Genomic DNA, 24,788 nt, shown 5'->3' with positions numbered 1-24,788 from the left:
ATCCCACTCTCAAAGAAAAATTTGAAAAAAGAGAAAGAACATGCAACATTTTCAAGGACAATTTATGTGACAGGTAGTTCATCATTGCAGGAGTAGGCCTATTGCACTACTTGGATTTACCTCACTACTCTGGTAGTGTAAAACATCCGGTGAATTCGCCCCAATTGGTTACTGGGGATCGAATTCACATCTGTATGAGTGGACGTTTCACCGCTGGAGATCTTCTTTCGGAGACGAAGGCATGACAGTGACTTTTTACTGTCATCTCCTCGTTCCGTTTGGACATGAGACACTTCCGGTATGTACATTCTGGTGAGCCGGACACCCACCGTGGAAATGTTATCGCCTCGAAAAAAACGGGAATTTATAGTACGGACAAACTCTAGCCTATTATTTCCAGATTCACACACACGCCAGGTAGAGTTCATTAACTCAAAGCCTATTTCAATATTTACACTTGTCAATACGACAAGACGTACGGAAAGGTTCATTACTATGCTCTGACAATGAAGACATGTGCCGTCCGTGGGTTATTTACGTATCTACCGCTAACAATCTGCCCCGTAAAAACCCAACATCTGGTTCAGACCAGTTCGACACATGACGACTGTCCCTATCATATCCTCCTATGATTATTAAATAATATCATTACCATTCTTTATCTGATCATTATCATATTCTGTGATTACCATCAATTAATTTATTATTATCATTAATTTCAATTATAATCCTATATTTGATTATCATTTGTCATCCGGGATGATTATATGCCAACCCTTGCCGACGTTTCAAACGAAGGGTCGTTCTTCCTCGTAATTTATCTGCACAATTTAATGATCAGTTTCCTAATAAAATAATAATATTATTATTATTATTATTATTATTATTATTATTATTATTATTATTATTATTATTATATTCGTAACAATGAATCATCGCCCATTAAATATCTTAATTTTCTGTCATCATAATTATTATTCTCAAATACTATTGCAAGTTCTTCATCTTCTGCTTCTTCAACTTTTATTATTATTATTATTATTATTATTATTATTATTATTATTATTATTATTATTATTTCACGTTTACACTACCGTTAGCGATATTTATGGTTAAATGCATAAACCTTTACAATTTCAGTCTACTTTGGCACTAAGCAATTGATTTAAGACAAGATTCACTTGGAGTATTATTATTATTATTATTATTATTATTATTATTATTATTATTAAAAATGGAAAGATGATATTTTAATTTCCACTCTTTAGAATTTAGTCACATATGTTAAATCCCGTTATGAACCACTAAGATCTGCTTTATATCGGTCGGGACGACACGGTATTCGGGACCGTACCTTCCGTTTCGTACTGCCGTCAATTTATATGGGGACACACGTCCTCCCAAGACACATCTCACAACCTATGGCACATCACGGCTGGGCAAATACCTCCAATGCCGGCGATTGCTAAACTATTCCTTCCAATTTGAAGTAAATTTCCTTTTATCGGAACTCTTCAAACATTTAATTCATAAATTAATCCTCGGTGCGTGGATTCTGCCACTAATAACACCGGAATATGCATTTTATATCACCTTAGGCCTTGAGATTCATCTATTTCATCATTACAAACAATACGGCTCAATTTATTCCACGCCGGATATTCGTCCCTCATGACTTCCAACTCTAAATATGGGCTCAAACCACTCTGGGCTTTTAACTTATCGTGACCATTCTAATTCACGTGCATCTATCGCTTTTAAACAAATTTTAATGGTTAAAATAAAGTCCAAACGTGAAATCAACAATTTACGTAAAATCAAACTGACTACGCGAATTAAAGTCTTTAACGCTACATGTCATCTCCACATTGATTATTATATTTGCACTGGCTAACTCACAAAGGACTGTCATCATTATTATTATTATTATAATACTTTAACTTGCAAACGCACAAAATATTATTATTATTATTATTATTATTATTATTATTATTATTATTATTATTAATTTACTTTGCCAACTCACAAACATGATTATTATTTCTTTCTCGCAAACACACCGAGCATTATTATTATTATTATTATTATTATTATTATTATTATTATTATTATTATTATTATTATTATTATTATTATTATTATTATTATTATGACCTTCCGTACGCAACACAAATTTTACATACTCTGGCACTTTCATAATCTGGCTGTCTGGAAGAAAATATTCCTAACTAAAATACAAATAATCACCGCAGTGATTGAAATCAAATAAATGGGTTAGCACAAAAAGGAATTTAACACTTGAAATGAACTTAAGTCAAAGTATTACAAACAGCATGCATTAATTGAAAGAAGTATATCCCATATTTACATTATATACAACAAACAAATACTCAAATTAATTAATCTAACCCATTATTACGTTAATATAAATTAGTTCGTCCGTCTAACAAAAAATAAAATCATGGACTCGGGAGGCGGACCATGTTAAGTAACCATAATTAATTTACACTGGACCCCGTTTAGTCGCGATAACATCCCCAAATATTAAATTTGTGTACTCATTCCTATGTAGAATTCCATTGTCTCGTAGCGGAAGAGAAGCCTCACGGCCCCATGGTGATTTACTCGTCCATCATGTCGCATAATATAAAATTAACACAGCAAAACACTTCTGTGCGATTACCCATGATTAACACCTTATTAAATAATTTACACTATTTTATACAAGAATACTAATTTTAAAAAACACTTATAGGTGCGTCTAGACCCCTGACACTCGCACAATATATTCTTCATATAAGCCCGAAACACACGTCGTAACACATTACGACGAAGTATCGTTTCATTTGAACCGGCGAGTATCGCGTCTTCAACCGGCACTTCCTGGTTTATTTCTAAGCCGTCTTGATAATCGCCTAGCTCCTATAGTTCCCTGCTCGGATAGTTATTCACCGTCTATCTTGAGCTATTTACTTCAGGCTCCGCACACTGCCTTCCAAAGGTACTATCGGCGTTCCGTTAATTATTTATTATTTAATCACATGACATTTATTAAATTCAACATACAGTTGTACTGATTATTTACACTCGGTATTATGGATAATCTCACTGTTCGTCTTCATTCTCCTAACAACTCATGCACTTTCAGCTCTAACTGACTTCGAATGCGTCCCGAGGTACTGACTTACAGAGTCAACGTGTCAGAGTCTCAACTACTTCATACGACTGACACGACTGGTGACCGATAACAACTGGTGAATGGTAAGAACTGGTTGATGTGAGGTCCCACTACTGGTTATTTATGGACGACATGGTTTCCCGCCGGGGTCATCCGCGGTCATCTCCTAGGGAGGGGGGGTTGGTTATCCTAAATTGGCATATGCAGGTGGATTTTGATCCCTTGCTTTATCCTACTTAATAAACTGGCGATACACATTCATGTGTCGTATTCTGAACTCATATCGTTCGGTGATCATGGAAATATCGCTTAATTCCTGTCCTCCACCTTTCGCGCGCTAACTCGGCGTCCCTGATGGCGTGCTCATCTTGACCAATGGCGAGATAGCGTGGGTCATTTCCACGAATTCATTACTTTAATTTATTATGATTACAATTAATCAACATGGGAATGATATCACAAAAATCCCCTCTATTCAATTATGTGGTTGGAATAATTTAATTATTGTTATCGGAGAAGCTAACTGGAGTTCACTCTGAGTTTTTCTTATGTTGGTTTATCTGCGGGCCTACGATAAATTTTTCCATTGGTCAACACCGCATCAGTTAGTTTAAAATCTCTTCCTTGCAACTTGACAACACAAAATGCCTCGAGGCAGTTGAAAATACTGGTACGTCATATTCTCGGTATTGGTGCTGCACCTGCTCACCCTTGTTCCGAAATACATACTCTTTCACTTCCTTGTAGTCATTACTTCTGTTGTTGTGAGCTCTAGATTTAATCCTCTTAGCTTCTGACCAAGAAACATTCTCCCCATAATGGCAAGCTTAACTGTGGCGACGGATTGTCGTGACCACGTCTAGCTATGTTGAAAGCCTTCCGTCCACACAAACTGACACTGTATTCAAATTAATATTCCTATATATCTGTATTTATCGTATAGAAATCAAATCATGAAAGCTAGGGCCTATCTCATCCGGGTACACTATATGATGACAAATTCAGACCAAATGAAACTCAATACAGGCGTGTATTCGTATGCAAACAATCATAAGCTGCTGAATGACATTCTGTGATAGATTGTCCCAAAAGTGAATTCGATCCTGGCCCTTATTTCTAATCCCGATATTTTGGAATTACAGTTATCCAGTCCCAAGGTTATTCCGGTATGGAGGGTTACGATTTTTAAAAATAAGAATCTTACAGAAATCAGCTCTTTAATCAACAAATCAAAATTTAGGCAAAAATAAACTTATGTTATGGTATGTACCTAGCTAATCTAATCACTGTTTAAGTAATCAGACTTAGACTAACCAGACTTAAAATCACTCAGTCTACATGTTAGTTATTCATTTCTTTTAAGAATCAGTTAAATCTCTTTAAACTTACATAAATTGAAAAAAAATCTTTATGTAACAAACTATGCAAATAAACCAAAAATTAACAAAAATCTCTCGTAACATAGACTAAATAGATGACTTTCATGTAACAATATAGTAAGTTGGTAGTAATTTTCTTAGCAAAAGGTATTTAAAAATAATATTCACATTTCTCTTAAATATAAAAAAACTAATCTAATAGGAAATTCTAATTTTAATGGCAAAAATATGATCTGAGAAATAACGCGTCCAGTGTCTCATCACCAAGCCTGCTTCTCAATTTGTTCTGCTGAGAAAGTGTCTTCAGGTTCGATGGAAGTTGGGGAAATCGTTGGTAAATACTTACCAAGGTTATAGCTCCAAGTAGAATTTGAAGACTCCTATAGGTTCACTAGCTGATGTACCCGTGCTTCGCTACGGAATTTTCAGAAAGACTGACCTTGTGGTTTTCTTAACTGAAGTCAATATAGGTCATTACAAAGACGTCGGTATGACAGTAGCGATTAAAAGCAATGTTATCATATAACATACTCGATCAAGTGAAAAACCGCACATTTTCTCACTTTTAACGAACAGTACTATGGTGCCAATCTAACCAGCCATAGTTCCAGAGCTGGAATGACCAGGCCGCAGACAGCTGTTAACATTCCTGTGCCATTATTCCGTTAAATATGCACACTGCTCATTCCAATTAGTGCCTGAGAGAAGGGACTGAATAATTTGCATGCTATGATGGACCAGTGTGTTACGTACCAATAGTACCAGAACATTTATAAACCAGAGGAATGGCATGCTAAGGAAGAAAGTTATTTAACTCCCCAGCTACTTCCCGCCAGTATTCAGGCAGGCTGTTACACTCAGTACGACCGGGCGAGTTGGCCGTGTGGTTAAGGGCGTGCAGCTGTGAGCTTGCATCCGGGCGATAGTGGATTCGAACCCCACTGTCAGCAGCCCTGAAGATGGTATTCTGTGGTTTCCAATTTTCACACGAGGAAAATGATGGGGCTGTACCTCGTGGTGTAGGGGTAGCGTGCTTGCCTCTTACATGGTGGCCCTGGATTCGATTCCCGGCCAGGTCAAGGATTTCACCTGGACCTAAGGGCTGGTTCGAGGTCCACTCAGCCTACGTGATTAGAATTGAGGAGCTATCTGACGGTGAGATAGCAGCCCTGGTGGGATTTCAGCAGGACATATCAGATCAGTTGGATTCAGGAGGCCAGTTAGATTGCATAGCCATAGATCTTTCCAAAGCATTTGATAGAGGGGAACATGGAATATTATTAAAGAAATTGGAGGGAATAGGAGTGGACGTAAGGGTTACACGTTGGATAAAATCATTTCTAAATTCAAGGGTTCAGAAAGTCAAAGTAGGAAATAACGTATCGCAGGAAGTGAAAGTTTGGAAGGGAATTGCACAGGGTAGTATAATCGGTCCGTTACTTTTCTTAATATACGTAAATGATTTAGGGAACAATATAACATCAAAAATATGATTGCATGTAGATGACATAATTGTTTATAGGGAAATAAATAACATTGAGGATTGTTCAGAATTACAAAGGGACCTTGAGAGTATCCAGCAATGGGTTGAAGAGAATAATATGAAGGTTAATGGAGGCAAATCAACTGTTACATTTACAAACAGGAGTTTTAAAACTGAATTTGAGTATACTTTGGATGAGGTAGTTATCCCAAAAGATGGCAAGTGGAAATAATTAGGTGTGAGATTTGAAAGTAATTTGCACTGGAAGGGTCATGTTGACGACATTGTTGGAAAAGCATACAGATCGTTACATGTCATAATGAGGCTACTTAAGGGATGCAACAAAGAATTAAAAGAGAAAAGTTACTAAAGTGTGGTTCGTCCATTATTGGAATATGCAAACAGTGTTTGGGATCCTCACCAAGAATACCTAATAAAAGAAATACGGGGTAGATAGTGTGCAGAGGAAAGCAGCAAGATTTGTAACAGGGGATTTCAGGAGAAATAGTGGTGTATCAGAAATGTTAAAGGAACTTGGGTGGGAAACTTTAAGTAAGAGAAGGGAGAAAACTAGACTTATAGGATTATATAGAGCCTATACTGGAGAAGAAGCATGGGGAGATATCCGTGAGAGGCTTCAGTTGGAAAATAATTATATCAGCAGGACTGACCACAAATATAAAATTAGAAGGAATTTTAGCAGAAGCGATTGGGGTAAATTTTTATTCATTGGGAAGGGTGTGAAGGAGTGGAACAGTTTACCAGGGGTAGTGTTTGATCCTTTTCCAAAATCTGTACAGATATTCAAGAAGAGAATAAACAGCAACAGAGAAAATAAATGAAATGTTAGATGGCATTCGACCAGTGCAGGTTAATGTAAATAAAAAATGTGTGTGAATAAATTAATTCCATCCCCTGGTCTAAGGAGTTTGGACAGCCAAAGTATAGGGGACTGCCTGTAGGGGTGAAGTACAGTGGGGACTTCGAGGGCCCTGGGACCGCTACGGTAGCTGTAAAGGCCCTTCAGGAACTCTGAAAAGTATTGGCAAAAGGGGCTCTGGTTAAGACGCAGCAGGTCGTTATGCTACTTAGGTTCCAGAATGGGTTAAAAAAAAAAAGTAAATAAATGCAATGTAAATTTTAATCTTATACCAGTTGTATAGTATCATTTGAAGTAATTCCACATACTGTATATCAGTTGACTATATTTGTAAGTAGTACAGGAGATATAAGTCGAATTTTGTAAACAATATAAATTTATTAAGGATGAGCTGTGTGTGAATACAGCTTTTTCCATTTCCCTTTGTGGTCATTACCCTCTTGAAGTATGCCATTCATATAATTCTCTTTTGCTTCCTTTTTCACACTCTATTCATTTCCCTCATTAGCTGTTTTCTAGTTTCTCTACTCTCCCTACCCTCTTTGATTTTCCTGTTTACTATTCTATATTTTCTTTTTAATTTTCTTATTTCCCTTGTAGAATAAACAGGGTCTGAGGTCATTTTACCCTTCTTAACAGGTACAAATCTCTTCTCTCCTTCCCAAATGATTCCTTTAAATTTAGCCCAAAGTGTATCCACATTACTCCCTTCACTTATCCAACAACTGAATTGTGATTTAAGGTAAGTCCCAAATTCATCAACTTTAGTTTTTCTGTACAATTTCTTGTCTTGTGTGACCCTCTTATTAAGCCTTTTTGGTACCAGTCCTACATCCATTATTACAACCTTATGGTCACCTATTCCTTCAATTACCTCAGTTTTATCAACAATTTCCCATGGTTTAACCAAGAATACATCTAGTAAGTTATTGAGACGAGTCGGTTCCTGTACTACTTGTGTAAATCCTCCCTCCCAAATTAACTTATTTGCCAGTTTCTGTTCATGGGCTTCACTTGCAGCTCCATTCCATTCAACTTCAGGCAAGAGACAAAAATGTTGTGCGAGAAGAGACCTGTTACTGGATCTCGGTTATTTCAAAAGGGGGCCTCGCACATCCCAGTCATGAGTGGTTAAAAAACATAGCCCAATTCGAAATTTAATTTGGTGTGGTTCACGGTAAAACTGTATCCAGATGCAAAAACATAATGAAAACTCTTATTTCTATTATTAAGTCAAAATTTCCAGTATTCCATGACAAAATAATTTGTCTGTACGTAAGGACCAGGACATTTATTAGGATATGGCATTTTAATACAAAGAGTAACATTGAATGAAGAGGAAAACAAAATGCTGAGCACAACCCAAAACATTACTAGCCACATGCGTCCTATCGTAACAATGTCATCACAACAGTAACGGAATCAGAATTAGCCATTACCAAACTTCATAGAGATCAACAAGAGGACATTACCTTCGAGGTTAGGAAGAAATTAAGTAATATTACTTAGCCACATAATACCAATTCTCAAACAAATCAGGCCATTATCATTAACTAAATTTCAAAACTTAAAAAGAAAATTAAAGAAACCAACTTAATTTTAACTTAAGCCAACAAAGGCAACGTGACAGTCGTCGTGAGTAAAGAGGATTACATTAATAAAACAAACAACTTTCTTTCCAACAAAACGTTTACCATCATTGAAAAACATTCTACAATTAAAATTCAAAAGAACTTAAAACAATTGCTTAATAGTCTAACTTTCCAAGTAACAAAGAAACCACCCAAATAATATGAACCCAGGACTCCCCAAAGCTAGAACACAACCCAAGGTCTACAAGGCTGACGTCCCCACGAGACCTATCATTAATTATAGACTGAGCCCTCTATATAAAACCTCACAACAGTTTTTAAAGAAAAATTACAAGTTTCTATACAACAAGTCCATTAAAAACACATTAGAATTAGTTGACAATCTTAAAAATTTTGAATTTCAACCTCACAATACAATCCACTCTTTCAATATTAACAACATGTATCCAAGTATCTCTATAAAAGAAACCATAGATATAATATACAATAACTTAAGTATAGTAATTTATCCATACAAGAAATCCAGGAATTTATGTCCATTCTGAAATTGGTTCTAAATAACAACTACTACAGTTTTAATAACATTATTTAACAACAGAATGGTTTAGCCATGGGGTAGCTAGCCTCTGGGATCTTGGCGGAATTTTATTTAGATAATTTAGAATACACAAAAATCTTAAGCGTGTATTCAATAATATCTGTTACTGGGCTCGCTATGTAGATGATGTTCTTGGCTATATTGAATCAAGACCTTGGAAATGCAGCCTATACCTTTTCTAAATTAAACTCTCTAGATCCACATATCAATTTTACACTGGAATCTGAATACCAACAGAATCTAAATTATTTAGATTTAAGTATTGCTAGACACTCCAACCTGCTATCTTATCGTATCTTCAGAAAACCAACTCAAACAGTTAGTACAGTCCAAAATGATTCTCTGCATCCCCAATCCCACAAAAAAGCGGTATGGTAAATAAAGAACTCACCATCCCCTTATCCGAAAGAGACCTTCAAAATGAACTGAATGTTTTATGATGAATAGATAAATCAAATGGGTAAAAGGCAAAATTTATCAATATCATCAATACAACTAAAAGATGTCAAATTTCTACTTTAACCAGAGAATCATCATTAAAAAAATTATTCCTCCTTTACGATCAGAAGTGCAAATATATAAAAAATTACTAATATTTTCAAGAAAAAAACCAATAAATAGCTTTTAAAACGAATAATAATAATAGTAATAATAATAATAATAATAATAATAATAATAATTTCTGCAATTTCTGTATTAAACGTACCATTAATCAAACTAATACGTTTTCTCAATTAGGTGTCTAGAAACAACAATGCAATAGCTAATAGCTGTAAAGTTACATATGTAGGTAACAGGACATAGTTTTTCAATAAGATACATGGAACATGTCAATGCTCCAAAATACAATCGGTTCTCTGCCATGGCACAGCACATGGCAGACTTTGAGCATACTGAATGTGGATAGGAAGGATACCATGCTCAACATATTAGAGAAATGTTACAATCATTTACAACAGTACTTTAACCCTAACTATAATATTAATGAAATCAATGAAAAACTTTATATTCTGTTTGACATGATCATTCCTATACATGCAAATTATAAACGCAAGAGTGACACGTCAAGTCCACCTATCAAATGGGTATAATACCTACCCACCCTCCTCCAACCCCTGCCATCATAAGCTGTGCCTCCGCTCCCTCTTGGCAATCAGTCTGGTGTTGCTGTCCATTCTGAGTGCACATAACTTACGAGAACATTGGGGGCGAGTCTCAATCATATAGCGGTAGGATGGGATAGGACAGGCCTATCCCAATCGAATGGGGTGCTATGCCTGGGAAGGTGGCTCCTTTATTTCAAACATTTTTTTTCTTTTACAGGTATTAATCTCAAACCAAATTAGACAATAGATTATTAAATCTGATGGAAAGGACACTTATTCAAGTATTGAATGTCCCCTTCAAGATATATATAAACTGTTACTCATATTACTGTTCAACAAGGCATAATTTTTAAATCAAATGGGTCCACTAGACAGACAATGAATATCAGCTCCAAGATCGACTCATGAATAGTTGGTTATTACAAGGACGTTGACATAGTCCAACACCAGCCACAACTGTTCTAATTTGTCATTTTAGTTTCAATTTTAAATGTGTAGTCTGACATTTCATCACTGTTTTAGATTTAGATTTCACTTAAGACATACCAAATTATATTCTTTATTGGTGGTTATATGTATACATGTGTTTCCAATTTGATCATGGCTGAAGATGACCTAATGTAGCAAGGTCAAAACTAGTACCAGTTATATAAGATACGATCGGGGGGGGGGGGGTCTCTTCCCACATCGCGCTCACTTGTCTCTCTCCCTGGCCGCCTTCTGCGTGACGTCATGTGATATGAGACAGCGCTCGCCTGTCTTGCTAACATGTATTACCACTACAGTCTAAAATGGTCATAACTTCTGAACCATTCATGCAAATAATGTCCTGACAATGTTATTGTAATCCTTATAAAATACTGGAGGAGGTCAAACAATTTATTTTGATGAGAAACTCGAGGGTAATATCAAAATATTTATTTAATTTTAAGGAGTTATATTTTTCACCATGGACTATAGAATAAAATCGCTTCTAGAGGGCAGCCGGTTGGAAATAGGTATGTGCCATCGCAGACTTTTTTGTAGAGGTTTCTATACTCTACAATTCGTACGCTTACACTTGGGGTCTATCGTTGATGGTTCACGCAGCGTAAGCCAAGAAAGCAAGTGACCGACCGACACTTTTCTCTCCTTCTACGTATTTACTGTATATCGGATCACGGATACATAATAATTTTATAGTGGTTCACTACATGAACAGTGTTCGTGTTGTCAGTATCTGAAGTAGAACCACTGTACTGATTAAAATGCAGTCAACATATTATGGAAACATGTGTGGCGCTATAAATTGTTGGCACGTAAAAGAACTCCCGTGGGACAAAATTATGGCACCTCGAGTCTCAGAAAACCGTAAATGTTGTTAGTGAGACGTAACATTATTTTGCATATTATAAAGACAATAACGACAACAACCATCATAGCCAGTTACTTTGCTACTGTGATGGCATAACAATATTTCCTCGTCAGCAATGCTTGGTTGTTGAAACACATTGTAATAAACTCTTGAATATCTCCATTATTGCAGCTCGTATGGTAAAAAGGTGTCGGATATAAATGAATGAAAATATTTCTATAATTTTTGTTATGTGCTAATAGCCGGGCTGAGTAGCAACTCAAATGGTAGAGCGCTGGCCTTCTTAGCCCAGCTTGGCAGGTTCAATCCTGTCTCAGTCCGGTGGTGAAGGTGCTCAAATACATAGTTTGTGGGACGTAATATCCAATAACATTAACATTATTATGTGCTATTAACTTATATTTCTGAATATATTTCGAAGCTCGTGAAATAATACAGTATCCCTGATCCGATATACAGTAAATACGAAGAAAGAGACAAAAATGCCATGCGAGAAGAGACCTGTTACTGGATCTCGGTTATTTCAAAATGGGGCCTCAGGCATCCCAGTCATGAGTGGTTAAAAAACATAGCCCAGTTCGAAATTTCATTTGGTGTGTTTCACGGTAAGACTGTAAAAACGTAATGAAAACTCTTATTTGTATTATTAAGTCAAAATTTCCAGTATTCCATGACAAAACAATTTGTCTTTACGTAAGGACCAGGACATTTATTAGCATATGGCATTTTAATGCAAAGAGTAAGGAGCTAGCACTGAGAAAATATGCCAATAAGAAGGCTAAGCTTTGGGCTGGTTCATCAAGTAATTAAGTCTCCTGACACATACGTTTTAATAATTTAATATAATTCCATAAAGATGTCGATATGATGTATATTTTCCTATGCAATTTGATTTAAATATTTACTTCATCAAGAAATAAATTAATTATTTCAGTTGCATGGCAATATTTTATTTCTTATCGTATTATATGTCATGTATTTGATAGTTGATGTTCTACCTGCTCAGCATGTGGCGAAATTTAATGCATTTTCACGTTTTTAAATCTATTGGAAGTGGCGTTGCGTATCGAATCGGACTAAACCAGACTATTATTTGATGAAAGATTGAGAAGATGTTTCACAGGCACGAGAATTCACAGGCTTGCTGTACTGCGCCTGTGTACCTTACTCGCTATTGTTCATATTGTGTGACTTCATAGCGCTCCAGCCAATGGAAGCTTCAACCGCCGGAGTAGCCTACCTTTTATTCTAGTTACCTTGAGATACAATATTAATCTAATGGTATTGAATAGGTTGACCTTTCTCTACCCTTTGATAGGATACTATCACTTGGAACACTGAACAAACTTTGAATGAAAATAACAACAATTGAAGTTCTTGTGCCGAACAGCAGCGTTGTGACCAACACGAGAAGCTGGTTTTCCTCATCGAGGGTTAAAAATCACCACTCCCCGAACAGTTCGGCAGGTCAATTTTATATGACAGTAACGACCAGATGTAAACGTGCCGAACTGATTGGCAGGATGCTTTCATCCTGCCCCCCTCTTTTTAGATTTTTTCCTCTTATGTTTTATAGGCAATATATAGGCTTGACAAAACAGGAAATATGGAGACACTGTATTAAAATAAATTTGACACTTATGGTGAGGGAAGCCAAAATGGCTTGGCAGCTAAACATTGTGAATGCCTGGTAAGCAGAAGCCTTCTTACCCTTCTGTCACCTTAGATTACCAAGAGTATTTTTACAGTAATTGGTACTTACTTGACATTGTTAGTTCTGTTGTAAGGAGCATATCTAGCAGATGAGATTCTGCAGATAAACTAACACCTGAAATGCTAAAATAAAAATTGAAGGATTTTTTTTAATATATCAGTTCAATTTCAAATTACGTAAACTGCATGTCAGCAAATTTGGACTTGAAATGTGTACGATAGATAACAGAAATTCAAAGGGAGTGCACTCTTCCAAGACCGTTCATGGAAGAGGCCATTTGGAAAATAAAATTACTCTTCAAAATGTCTGGTACTATGTGAAACTAACTCAATGTATTCTCATAAATACTCTGAGAAGATAAACCACAGCATCCACCATTGTCATTGAGGTTCTTAATAGTTAACAGACATTTCTGAACCAAACATTAATACAACTTTCATTTCATTCACTGAAATTAGTTCACCACATAGACACAAACGGAATTTGGCCGCTACCAGTATTAACCAGGTCTATGAAATGCGTGAGGTGGAAAATGTTTGGGGAATGTCGTAGGGGGAGTGTTGGAGAGTTTACTGTCATTGTGCTCTGGTTTTCATGTTACTTTTGTATGATTGTCTCTAAAAACAATTTTATATGTCTAATTTTCTCCAGGCTTCAGAAATCTGACCTTGCTGTGACAGTCAGCAATAGATTCCAGTGCATGCTGGGAAACAAGAGCTTGCCACTCCGTGTTGAAGTGTCTTCTGAAGCAACTGCTGCTAACTTCCGAAAGGATGCCAGTGGCATTGTGTATGTGCTACCTGCTAGCTTTTCTCTTGGTGATCCAAATGGACAGCAGCATAGAAACCCTGTCAAAGCCTAAGTTACAAGAAAGTGCCTGTTTACCAGTATTTGCATTTAATGTTATTTGCAAAGCTCTTTTCAGGCTCTGCCAGTGTAGGCTAAGCTAAAAAGGTACTCGACTGTAACATTCAATAAATTTAGGGAATATAAGAAATTTGTTGAAATGTTGAACAAAATATGGTGCTGCTATGTCATTTATAAAGATAGATACTTAGTGAAATGCGGATTTTAGTCTAGTGATACTCAGGTCATAAGACAAAATTCAAGTTGAACTCATGAATGTTGGTGCAATGTTTAGGGGAAAATACTATAACAGATTATGTATTGAGATGGACATGGCATGTGAAGGTCTGCTGCATCCATTAAAAGACAAAGTGTATGGGTCCATTATGATTTTAAAGTTTGTTTGTAGGATATATTTTAAGTTGATGATTTTTATCAAGACCCTTCCAATTAAATCGTGTATTGTTGAAAAATTGCTAGTCAATTCATAAATATTTGCATAGTATTAGGTGTTCTTGCTTATCAGCATTTGTCCCTTTAGGCAGGTCCTTGCCATCAACTTGGATTGTTCCGATTTCTTGTGGGTTTGACATCACGTATTCATTTTTGTTTCTTTTCTGTGTTAAGTCACATCCGAACATAGAAAAGGGTCCAGGGAGTCTTTTTGTACCATGTTTGTTGCTGCTCTGCCAGTAAAGTGCCCATCGCAAGAACAAACAGAAAGGGCGATAGGAATGAGTTGTGTTGCCCAAATGAAACGGAGGCTTTAGTATGAGCGTTATTCGAAGGAAGAGAACATCGTGCACACGTCATTAGATGGTTGCGTATGTCAGTTAAAAATCTGGTTTCATGAAAAAGTGTTGGCGTGCTGGTTTTACATGCAGAAGTAAAGTGACTAGTTACAGTTTTGCCATGCTGCGTTGGTTGTTCTTCTTGGACTCATTAAAACGTGAAATTACTTGTTTCCAAATTTCTTATGAATAATGTTGTATTTTTACATGGACGGAATACATTTTTAACATTATTACTTATCATTTGTTGCAAAGTGTGTTCAAGACGTATCATGGGGATTCATAAGGTTGTGAATGTTGGAGTGAATTAAATCCAGAGTTATCAGGTTTGCCGTATTAAGAAGTTTGAACTCTTGTATTTTTTCCTCTGAGGCGAGTTCTTTTCGTTGTTACTCACTGGACATAGCAGATTACTTGAAATGCTAATATATGTTGGTAAATGTACATATTAGTTACAACCAATAGACTTCATGGCTTACCAGTTGTAACGAGGTCACAAAATAATAGATTGCAAATTTGAATAGGTTTAGTATCTTTAATACCATGTTTGAGAACATTCGTACCTTTTACAACTGAGAATATATATTATGTATAAAATTTTTACTCCCATCAATGTGTCTTTTAATGGATGCAAGAAAGATTTATTTCTTGAGAATTGTTATTAGTTAAGTATAATTACTTAAAATTGGTTTGACAGATTGTGTTGTATTATTGACCAGAAAATATATAAAGAGAATTTGCTTATAATATTAATTATTTAAGTACATGAATAATTTTGTAGCTATAAGGGTTGCCCAAATGAAACAGTCCTTTTAGTACGAGCATGGTTATTCGAAGTAGAAGAACATCTCGCACTTGTCATTCAATGGCTAGGTATGTCAGGAAAAAGTATGATTTTGTCAAAATGTGTTATTGTGCTGTTTTTACATGCAGAAGCAAAGTGACTAGGTATGATTTTGCCATTAATTTGTCCACATTTACCCAGCACCTGTTATTCAGTTTTTGACAGCAGCTGGTATTAGCAGAGCTGATATTTACCATCATGATGAAGGATGTGTACAGTGTTCAGATTGTTTTTGGAATTGCACCATAGGCGAGTAAGGACATTCCAAAACCAGGTTAGGTATAGTGGGCGGTCTGGTGAGTAAATAAAAAACAATTGAGGGATGCCAGTTTGCAAGTAATGGTTAGTCTGGGACTTCATTAAACAGTGCTTCCGCCATCAACCCCGGACGTTGTTTATGTAGGATGTCCATCAGGTGGACAGTTGGGTCTCATGCATGAACTAACAGTGCAACAATATTTAGGTAGGTATCTCTCCCATACATAAATCTTTACTTCCCAAAAATAAACCATTACAGGAACCAACAAATGTCTGTTTCATTTTGGCAACCCTTATAGAAATTCTTAAAACTAGTATTATTGAAAAGACTTGCCAAGGCAGTTAAAATGGAGTAAAATTTTAAAGGTTTGTTGTCCATAGTCTTTCAATTCCTTAATGTAAATACTACTATAGAAGAAATGTTGAAGAGTGGTGTTGCACAATTAGATGCAATACTCTAGTCGTGCCTGATATCAGGATAGATAAGCCAGATTGGGCTTCAGAAAATAGAAAATCCAGTTGTTAGGAAAATGATGAAAATAAGGATTCAAAATCAAAACTTGATAATGTGTTTTTATTATATCAATACACTCAGTGCTTCAAGCATATTTTTTATGGTGTAGAATGAAGAAGATGCATGGTATCTTCACTTCGTGTTTGAGACTGGTGATTCAGATGATTAGGATGAAAATGGTTTATTATTAAGCTAAGTTTTCTAAAGATAATACAGCAGTATTATTTATTCATGCAATCGAGATGTAACATCTTGGCTGACGGCAGATTTACTTACTGATCTCTCCTATAAGGGGCATACTGTAAAATGAGGTAACAGCAATCTATAACAATGAGTGGATTTTTTTTTTGATGACTGTTATTTACTTCAGTCTGCTGAAAATAATTTTGAATAAATAAATTTATAAACTACCTGAGAAAAGACAACATATGGTAACAGTTTTGATTTTGGACTGGAATAGATTCAAGTGACTTGTGGTCTGTGACAGATTCACATTTTTACAATAAAGTTACAAATGGAACTTTTCTTTTGTCCATGCCAAAGCTAAAGCTTCTTTATCGGCCTGCAAATATCTCCTCTCAAATTCATTCGACATTCAACTTGCATACCGAATGTTACAAGATCCTTCCTATTTGTATTTGAGCGATTACAACTTCAAATCGAATTCACTTTCATGTCAGTGTTCTTGTCATAAAATCTGGGAACTTGTGGTTCTACTGCAGGCTCCTTTAAATCTTGGAACGACTTTTTGAGTTTTTCTCCATCTAAACACTATAGGATTGCTTCTCTTGTCTAAGTCTGTTAGGAAATATTCTGAAAAATTTACAAGTGCCACAAAACTTCTCACTTCTTTTTCTTTCACACTTTTCGGTTGGTGAAATTGGCGTATGGTATCCTTACTGATTTCCAATGGTCTAATGCTTTCTCAGAGTGTGATGCCCCAAGAAGGTGATATGGCATCCAGTTTTCGAAATTTATACTGTACACCATTTACTGTAGTGCAAGTCTCATTTCCCGAAAACTGTGCAGTAAAACATTCAGTCTCTCATTGTGTTCTTGTATGTTCCTGCCATGTACTTTTGTGTTGCCTGTAAAATCTGTCACATCCTCATGCTTATAAAACTTTTGCCATTATACAATGATACATTTCTGGTGCACAGCTTATCCCAAAGAATAATATTCTGTAACAAAATAATCTAGACTCTCCTACAAATGTTAGGATCTCTTGTGATCCTTGATCAAGTTTTCCTTGATGATATCTCTATTTCAGATCCAATTTTGAGGAACACCGTAGATCCACTCAAATCTTGTAAGAGTTCTTCTACCATTGGAATTGGGTATGGCTCTCTAAGAACAGCGTGGTTAGCGGGACTCGTGTCAATACATAACCTCCATTCATGATCATTCTTATGTACAATGTGAATTTTGATATCTTCTTCAGCTAATTTGAAAATCAGTTCGTTTTATTCTTCCTTCGACTTGAGTGACTGCTTGCGAACTGGTTGAGCAACTGGATTTACTATTTCATCAGTTGGAAGCTTCAACTGAATATTCGTCAGTTTTCCAATTTCTTTTAAAAAATCTGTGAAATCTCACTCCCGAAGAATTTTGACTATTCCTGAAGCCATCATAAGTACTTTCTGGTCCATTGCTCTCTTCCTTCCCAGCAGAGCTACTTTTCTTCCAAATCAATTATCTCGGCCTCTACCATAGTTTTTTCATACAGTACGACTTAACGCTTAATTTTGTCCCTGTATTTGCTGTTTCCAACACTTTTTATCAGTGGTATTACAGGTTGTTCTGGAGTTGATAATCATACTGACTTTTACACATCCCAGGACAGTGTTGATTTTCTCGTCTTCACCAAAATCTCTGCTCTTCACTTGAAGCAATCACCCGATGAATCCTCATCATTGTCCACAATGCCCTCAACATGCCATATGTTCTGGTTACCTTTCTTTCCGTATTCTTACTCGTTTGTTGTTGTTTTGTACGCAGCTCTCAAATGACCTTTTTTCCCCCACATTTATCGCAAGTACATGATCGTGCTGAGTAGTTTGTTTCCTTTGCAATGTAAGTTGGGTGATTGTATCAATAACATTGGTTTCCCAAATCATTAATTGCATCTTTTTCTGATTCTCTTCCCTCTATTTTGTCCTTTGACATGGTTCACTTGCTCCAGTTTACCTTCTTCAGATGCCATCACTTGTGCCATTTTTCAGTGATTTGATTGCAAACTATTTTGTATTTCCCATCACCAGAATAATTTTTCTGCTTGTTGTTTTAACCAAATCACATAATTATCAATATCTTCCATTTCCTATTTAGTAAAACATCAAAAAATGTGTTGCAGATACGAAACTTGAACCTGTGGTGCAGAGTGATTCTCCAATGTTGTTTTCATCAGAGCATATACATCTCCTTCAACTGGTACAACCACATTCAATGCATAATATATCGTCCACCTTAGAGTCCACCAGATATAATAAAAATGCATTCTTTTACACATTAGTGAGGTTAGTTTTCATTGCCAGAAACAGTTCAAAGGATCTACTTCACATTTTCCAGTACACTCAGACTGTTCATTACCTTCACTTAAAGCTTTTGAATTCACGTGGCAAAGTTTAACTTCTTTCAGTTTTTTTTTTTTTTTTTTTTTTTTTTTTTTTTTTTTTTTTTTTTTTTCAGCGTCCTTTTGTTCACACACATGTACGTACCTTGTCACCAGTATAGGATATTCTGCATATTTAAACAAAAAATTGGTATAAGGAGGAAAAATTAGATATGTTTACTAAGCACCCACCATGCTTTTTTTTTTATCTCCCTTGTTACAAATCCAGTTATTTGTTGGGTGTTTTTTTGCTAGTGGCTTTACGTCGCACCGACACAGATAGGTCTTATGGCGACGATGGGATAGGAAATGCCTAGGAGTTGGAAGGAAGCTGCCGTGGCCTTAATTAAGGTAGAGCCCCAGCATTTGCCTGGTGTGAAAATGGGAAACCACGGAAAACCATCTTCAGGGCTGCTGACAGTAGGATTCGAACCCACTATCTTCCAGATGCAAGCTCACAGCCGCGCGCCTCTAACCGCACAGCCAACTCGCCCGGTGTTATTTGTTTTACCAACCTATACAGTACAATATCCTCATTTAGTCATGCATTACATTTCACAGTAGAATTACTTTCTAAACTATTTTTGTAATTTAATACTGTACTTACAGGAAAAAATGTAATCTATTCTTTGTTCAAAAAGTTGATTTTTCTTAGATACTTGTGGTGCTAATTTGTGTCATCGTGATGAAGTCAAACGCTGTTTAAAATTAAAATTAAATATATGGTCAGTATTACCTCTATCCCAGTGTGAACATGGTATTAATTTTCACACCTGACATTCAGGTATTATTTAGAAAATTACTGTTAACATTGATTGGTGTTATCCCATTTTATGGTACAGGTTCTTTGTATTTGTTTCAAATGAGTGTATACATGTCACTTGCCTTTGCTATGGCTGTGAGAGTTGTGGTGTTGGAACACGATGTTTCTAATTTTTGGTCACAGCTGTAATTTTATATGCACATAAATATTGATACCAGTAACTTAATAAAATATGTTTTTCTTCAGATTTAGTTAACAAAATGTCTATCTTCAGATTTAGTTAAGTAGTGATCTTGCGGTAATGGTGTGAAAGTGTGGTTCTGTAAGTCTAGTTGTCTCAATTTAAGGTAAATTTGTGATATTTTTTTTTTTTTTTTTTGTGCATTAAAGTTTATTTGTGCCATAACATAGAATTCCATAAGTTATGTACTACCCATTAAGTTTGAACTATTAGATGTAGAATTTCTTCAAGTTGCAAGGTTTCCATGGTGGTAGATATCTTTACAATTGTCATAGTTCAATTAATAGTCTTATAACCAGCAACGGATGCTGAAAATGCAAAGTTTGAGATCTGTAAGACCCACTGCTGCAAATTTCCATTTTATATTTGATTTCAGGGGTTACTATCACATTTTATTTGAATTGGATCTCAATAGTTACATACCAGAGTGCAGCCCGTAATGTACGTTCACATACTATGCAATGCACCCATAATTTGTTACTCTCCAAACTGTTATAAATTATAGTGTAAAATAATAATTGTAGATGGTCTGCAGAATTTAAATATCACAAGTTCAGTTTTTTCTTATAAAACTGATCTGTTATAACAATGGTTGAAATACATTATTATTGGACAAAGTATATATACTTTACTATATGTCATCCCAACTTAGTCTTATATTTATACTCTACATTTGTACACAAATTGACAGTGTCTATTTGAAATAGGAGACATTTGATAGGTTCCTGTCATTCTCCTAAATAATAGATTCTCATAAAACTTTACCCTTTTCAGACGGATTAAGTTTTTTCTTGTGAGCATAATTCATTTTTGTGAATTTTTATCTATTATTGACACCCATAAACATCATGAAAATGTAAGTAAATAAAGCATTCATACCTAATTTCATTAGAAGATATTGTAGGTATTCATTTATTCTTGAAGAAATAAATCCTCAACTGCCTGTTTTAGTACAAAAATGGCACAAGGCACACCACTTAGTTGTCTAGACTAATCATAAAACCCTGTATTTATTTCACATAAACGCAACGCGTGGCTTGAATACACTTTCTTGCCACTCTTCCTATCACCATTTAAGTTCAATTTCAAATGGAACCTCTTATTCCGCACAAAACGTGTACAGGAGAAAGATGACAAATGAATTACGTTATGGTCGGCCACGTTAGTTAATGAGATTGTTATAGTGTTGTATGGGAACACTATTTCCATAATGCCATGTTAAAATCTCAACAAGGTGTTAACTAATGCTCCGTTAGCAGATTTTTAACAGTGGTTGATGAAATTAACCCTCATTGTGTCAAAATGTGATGATTAATCAAATTGATAATATCTAGCTCATCTTCCGAATCTGCCCTGTCACATGTGTTGTTCTCACACTCGCATCAGTTTCACTTTTCTCACTTTTCCACCCATTATAGCTCATTTTTGAGTGTTCATCAACACTATTCAGTAATTATGACTCTATTCCACATTTGTTTCAAAAAATGGTTTCAGGATATAATGTCTACAAGAGCTAAAATGTCAAACATTCATTCAACAAAATTCTGCGTAGATCACCACCATGGAAATTGCAATTTGGAGCAAATGCTTTATTTTTCATTCCAAATCCCAATGTTTTGCATAAGGGCTCTGATGTCCATTGGCTAATATTACAACCATAAGCTAAAAAATATGGTCTCAAGAGCGCGTAATTTAAAATTCTGGATAAAAAGTACTTTCGCTCTCATGTGAGCAGACTGGTTCTGGATAAACAGGTGTAATGCTTGACTAAGGTTAAATTGAAGAGATGCCTTTCAATACATTCCTATTTTAAAATGTAAGTATAAATGAGTGTACATTGAAGATTTATACTCCTTTTTTCCAGAGTTGGAGTCTTGACAGTTGAGTGGCAAAGCACTGAATTACAGAAAATAAACACCACCAAACAATGTTGCCAAGAATAGGCAGTGCCAGACTCTCATTGTTTTGAAAGTCATGGTTCATTTTCTATAAATATTCATATATTTTCTGTATTCACTGTTCACACTAAATCCACAGGTGAAAACACAAATGATCCTATCCTATCTTACATAACCTAATAATAATGTTATATTAATGACAATCAGTGAATCATTGAATACTGATCTGCATTTAGGGCAGTCGCCCAGGTGGCAGATTCCCTATCTGTTGCTCTCCTAGCCTTTTCCTAAATGATTTCAAAGAAATTGGAAATTTATTGAACGTCTCCCTTGGTAAGTTATTCCAATCCCTAACTCCCCTTCCTATAAATGAATATTTGCCCCAGTTTGTCCTCTTGAATTCCAACTTTATCTTCATATTATGATCTTTCCTACTTTTATTTCGGTGAACAGATTAATAGTAAGCTAATTATGAATAGTAAAAAGAATAACTGCACACTTGAAATGAAATAAAAACACTTCTACAGTACAAATACAGTACTGTAAATGATAAAATAATGTAACACAGAATGGGTACAAAACAGAATTTGCAGGGAAAGAACACCAAGTGACAATGACAAACTCATTTTTGTGCCATAAACATGTCAACGTTGCCCACGTTACCATATCAACAACATGCCAATTTTTATATCAGCACCAACGTCAAACTCCAGTTCTTGAATATAAACCTATAGTATAATTTGTCAGTACTGAATTGATCAAAAAACATTCTTCCATTCCTATAGTCATTGTTAATTGATTGTATCTTGCCTTGTACTGACCTTAGGACTCCAGTTTTTTCATCAGTCATTTTCTTTCCATTCAGATGTGTAAATCATTTCATTTCTTCATTGGGATATCATGGAGAAATGTTGTAATATGCATTTCTTATTGATAGTCTTCAGGCTGTGTTAAATTTTATTTTTCATAGCAAATACAGTACCATATTATATTCGTTGCAGAATTGCTTCCAGCCTAGGCTAGTCATAGTTTGTTGTGGTGATGAAGTAATTAATAAGTGGGCAGTAGTATGAGAAGATTCATCTAGGCCAGAATGCCTTAGTGCCCAGACATGGTTGGACACCAGGGCATCTCCCTAGTCAAATACACCTTACCCTAATCCAGTATCAGGTCAGAATGGCTCTACCTTTTTGCACCAGAAGGTTTGTTAAAAAGATCAAAACTATCTCTGGTGTTCGTTTAAAATATGTTTGATGTAAATATGTGTTATACTATTAAGTATCAATAATTAACCTATTAAAACTCATTGGGTGTACATGTGTACATATATTATGGCTGTTAACCAGTACTTACGTAAGAAGTTTAATTTTCATTGGCTTTCTCAATTAAAATTTTCATGCCTAGTACTGTGTAAAATTTCCTAATTTTGTAGTTTTGTTGTGTGCAGTAAACAGAATGCTTGTTTGGTTGGTAAACCTGCTTGCTTTTTTGCTAAGTCTCCTGGAAAACGTAGCTCCATCTAGTCTTAAAATATTTCTCAGGGAGACAGAAATATCTGCGCAGTTTTTGCACCTTTGTATATATGTATATGTTTTTCATTTTAAAATAATAACATGCCTGTATTTTTTTAAGGTAACCTGTTTAGAAGGTTAATTTGTGAATTTCTGCTCTTTTTAGTGTTATAATGCCATATGTGGTCTTGTAGGATTTACTTTTGCCTGCTGTGGACATAAACTGTAAAACTAAAAGGCACTAATAGAACTATTTTCCTTTTCTTTTTATTAATAAAGTTTTATGAAATATGAAACTACTCTATATCAAATATGTGAATAAATTTTGCAGTTGATTTTGTTGTGAAAGTTGCAGCACAAGTTTGAAGTTTGTTTTTAGTGTTATTCTGCAAAGTATTTGTGGCATATGGCAAAGTACAGAATTTATGTAGCTGATGATATTCATAGAAATGTACAAGTGTTATGATTGTGTGATAGCTAAATTCGTTCTGTAGTTAAACTTCACTGATATTCATGTTTACATGGGACCAATTTGCAACCTGCAAGATGTAGTACAAAAACATGTACTAGTTGAAGTTTATGTATATTTTCTTAAAATTATATTCCTGATTTTTTTTTTTTTTTTTAATAAAATTTTGTTAACATGGATTTAAAGAGAAATGTTCTCTTGAAATGTCTTCCATTTCCTATATTTTTCTACTCTTCATTCAGTATTGCTGCATTTCAAAGGAAGTTGCATTGTATATGTTCTATTTATTTCCTTGTGTGAAGTTGTGTTAATATATGCATTGACATATAAAATTTTGTTTTATTTATATCGAAACAGTGATCATGCAGGCACAGAACTGAAAATTCCAGTAGCATCATTTTTTTAAATATACCTGAGATGTAATCCTGTTTATGAACTTACTTCTCAAACAGTTGTGCGTATATTCCATACCTATTATTAATAATGAATATGATTTGAAGAAAACAAAATTCCTACAAGGTGAAGATGAGAAGGAAGTTGTCATTTGGAACATCATTCAGTATAGATGGCAATTTTCCCTAATTATGATGGTACTAGTCCATGTCTGTGTTTCTTTTGCTTGTATTTGCTCTTGATTACAAGCTCTGTTGCAGTATGAACAGAAGTTTATGATGACCCCAAGACTTAATCATTTGATTTTCCTCGATTGTATCCTGCCTAACATTTTATTCATAATATCATACAGTAGAACCTCTACA

General features: G+C 35.3%; 1 protein-coding gene across 1 annotated transcript in view; it reads left to right on the top strand.

Annotated features, from left to right (window-relative positions):
* The window catches only part of Myo31DF (Unconventional myosin ID), a 315,587-nt gene extending 291,225 nt beyond the window's left edge, over positions 1 to 24,362 (top strand). The window contains exon 18 of the mRNA XM_067142074.2: positions 13,936 to 24,362. Coding sequence (XP_066998175.2) covers positions 13,936 to 14,146 — 211 coding nt within the window. The 3' untranslated portion in view covers positions 14,147 to 24,362. The remainder of the gene's footprint in view (positions 1 to 13,935) is intronic.
* The last annotated feature ends 426 nt before the right edge of the window (positions 24,363 to 24,788 follow it).

The sequence above is a fragment of the Anabrus simplex genome, chromosome 2 (assembly GCF_040414725.1).
Source record: "Anabrus simplex isolate iqAnaSimp1 chromosome 2, ASM4041472v1, whole genome shotgun sequence".
Classification (NCBI taxonomy): domain Eukaryota; kingdom Metazoa; phylum Arthropoda; class Insecta; order Orthoptera; family Tettigoniidae; genus Anabrus; species Anabrus simplex.
This window is presented reverse-complemented; position numbering and strand designations above follow the sequence as displayed.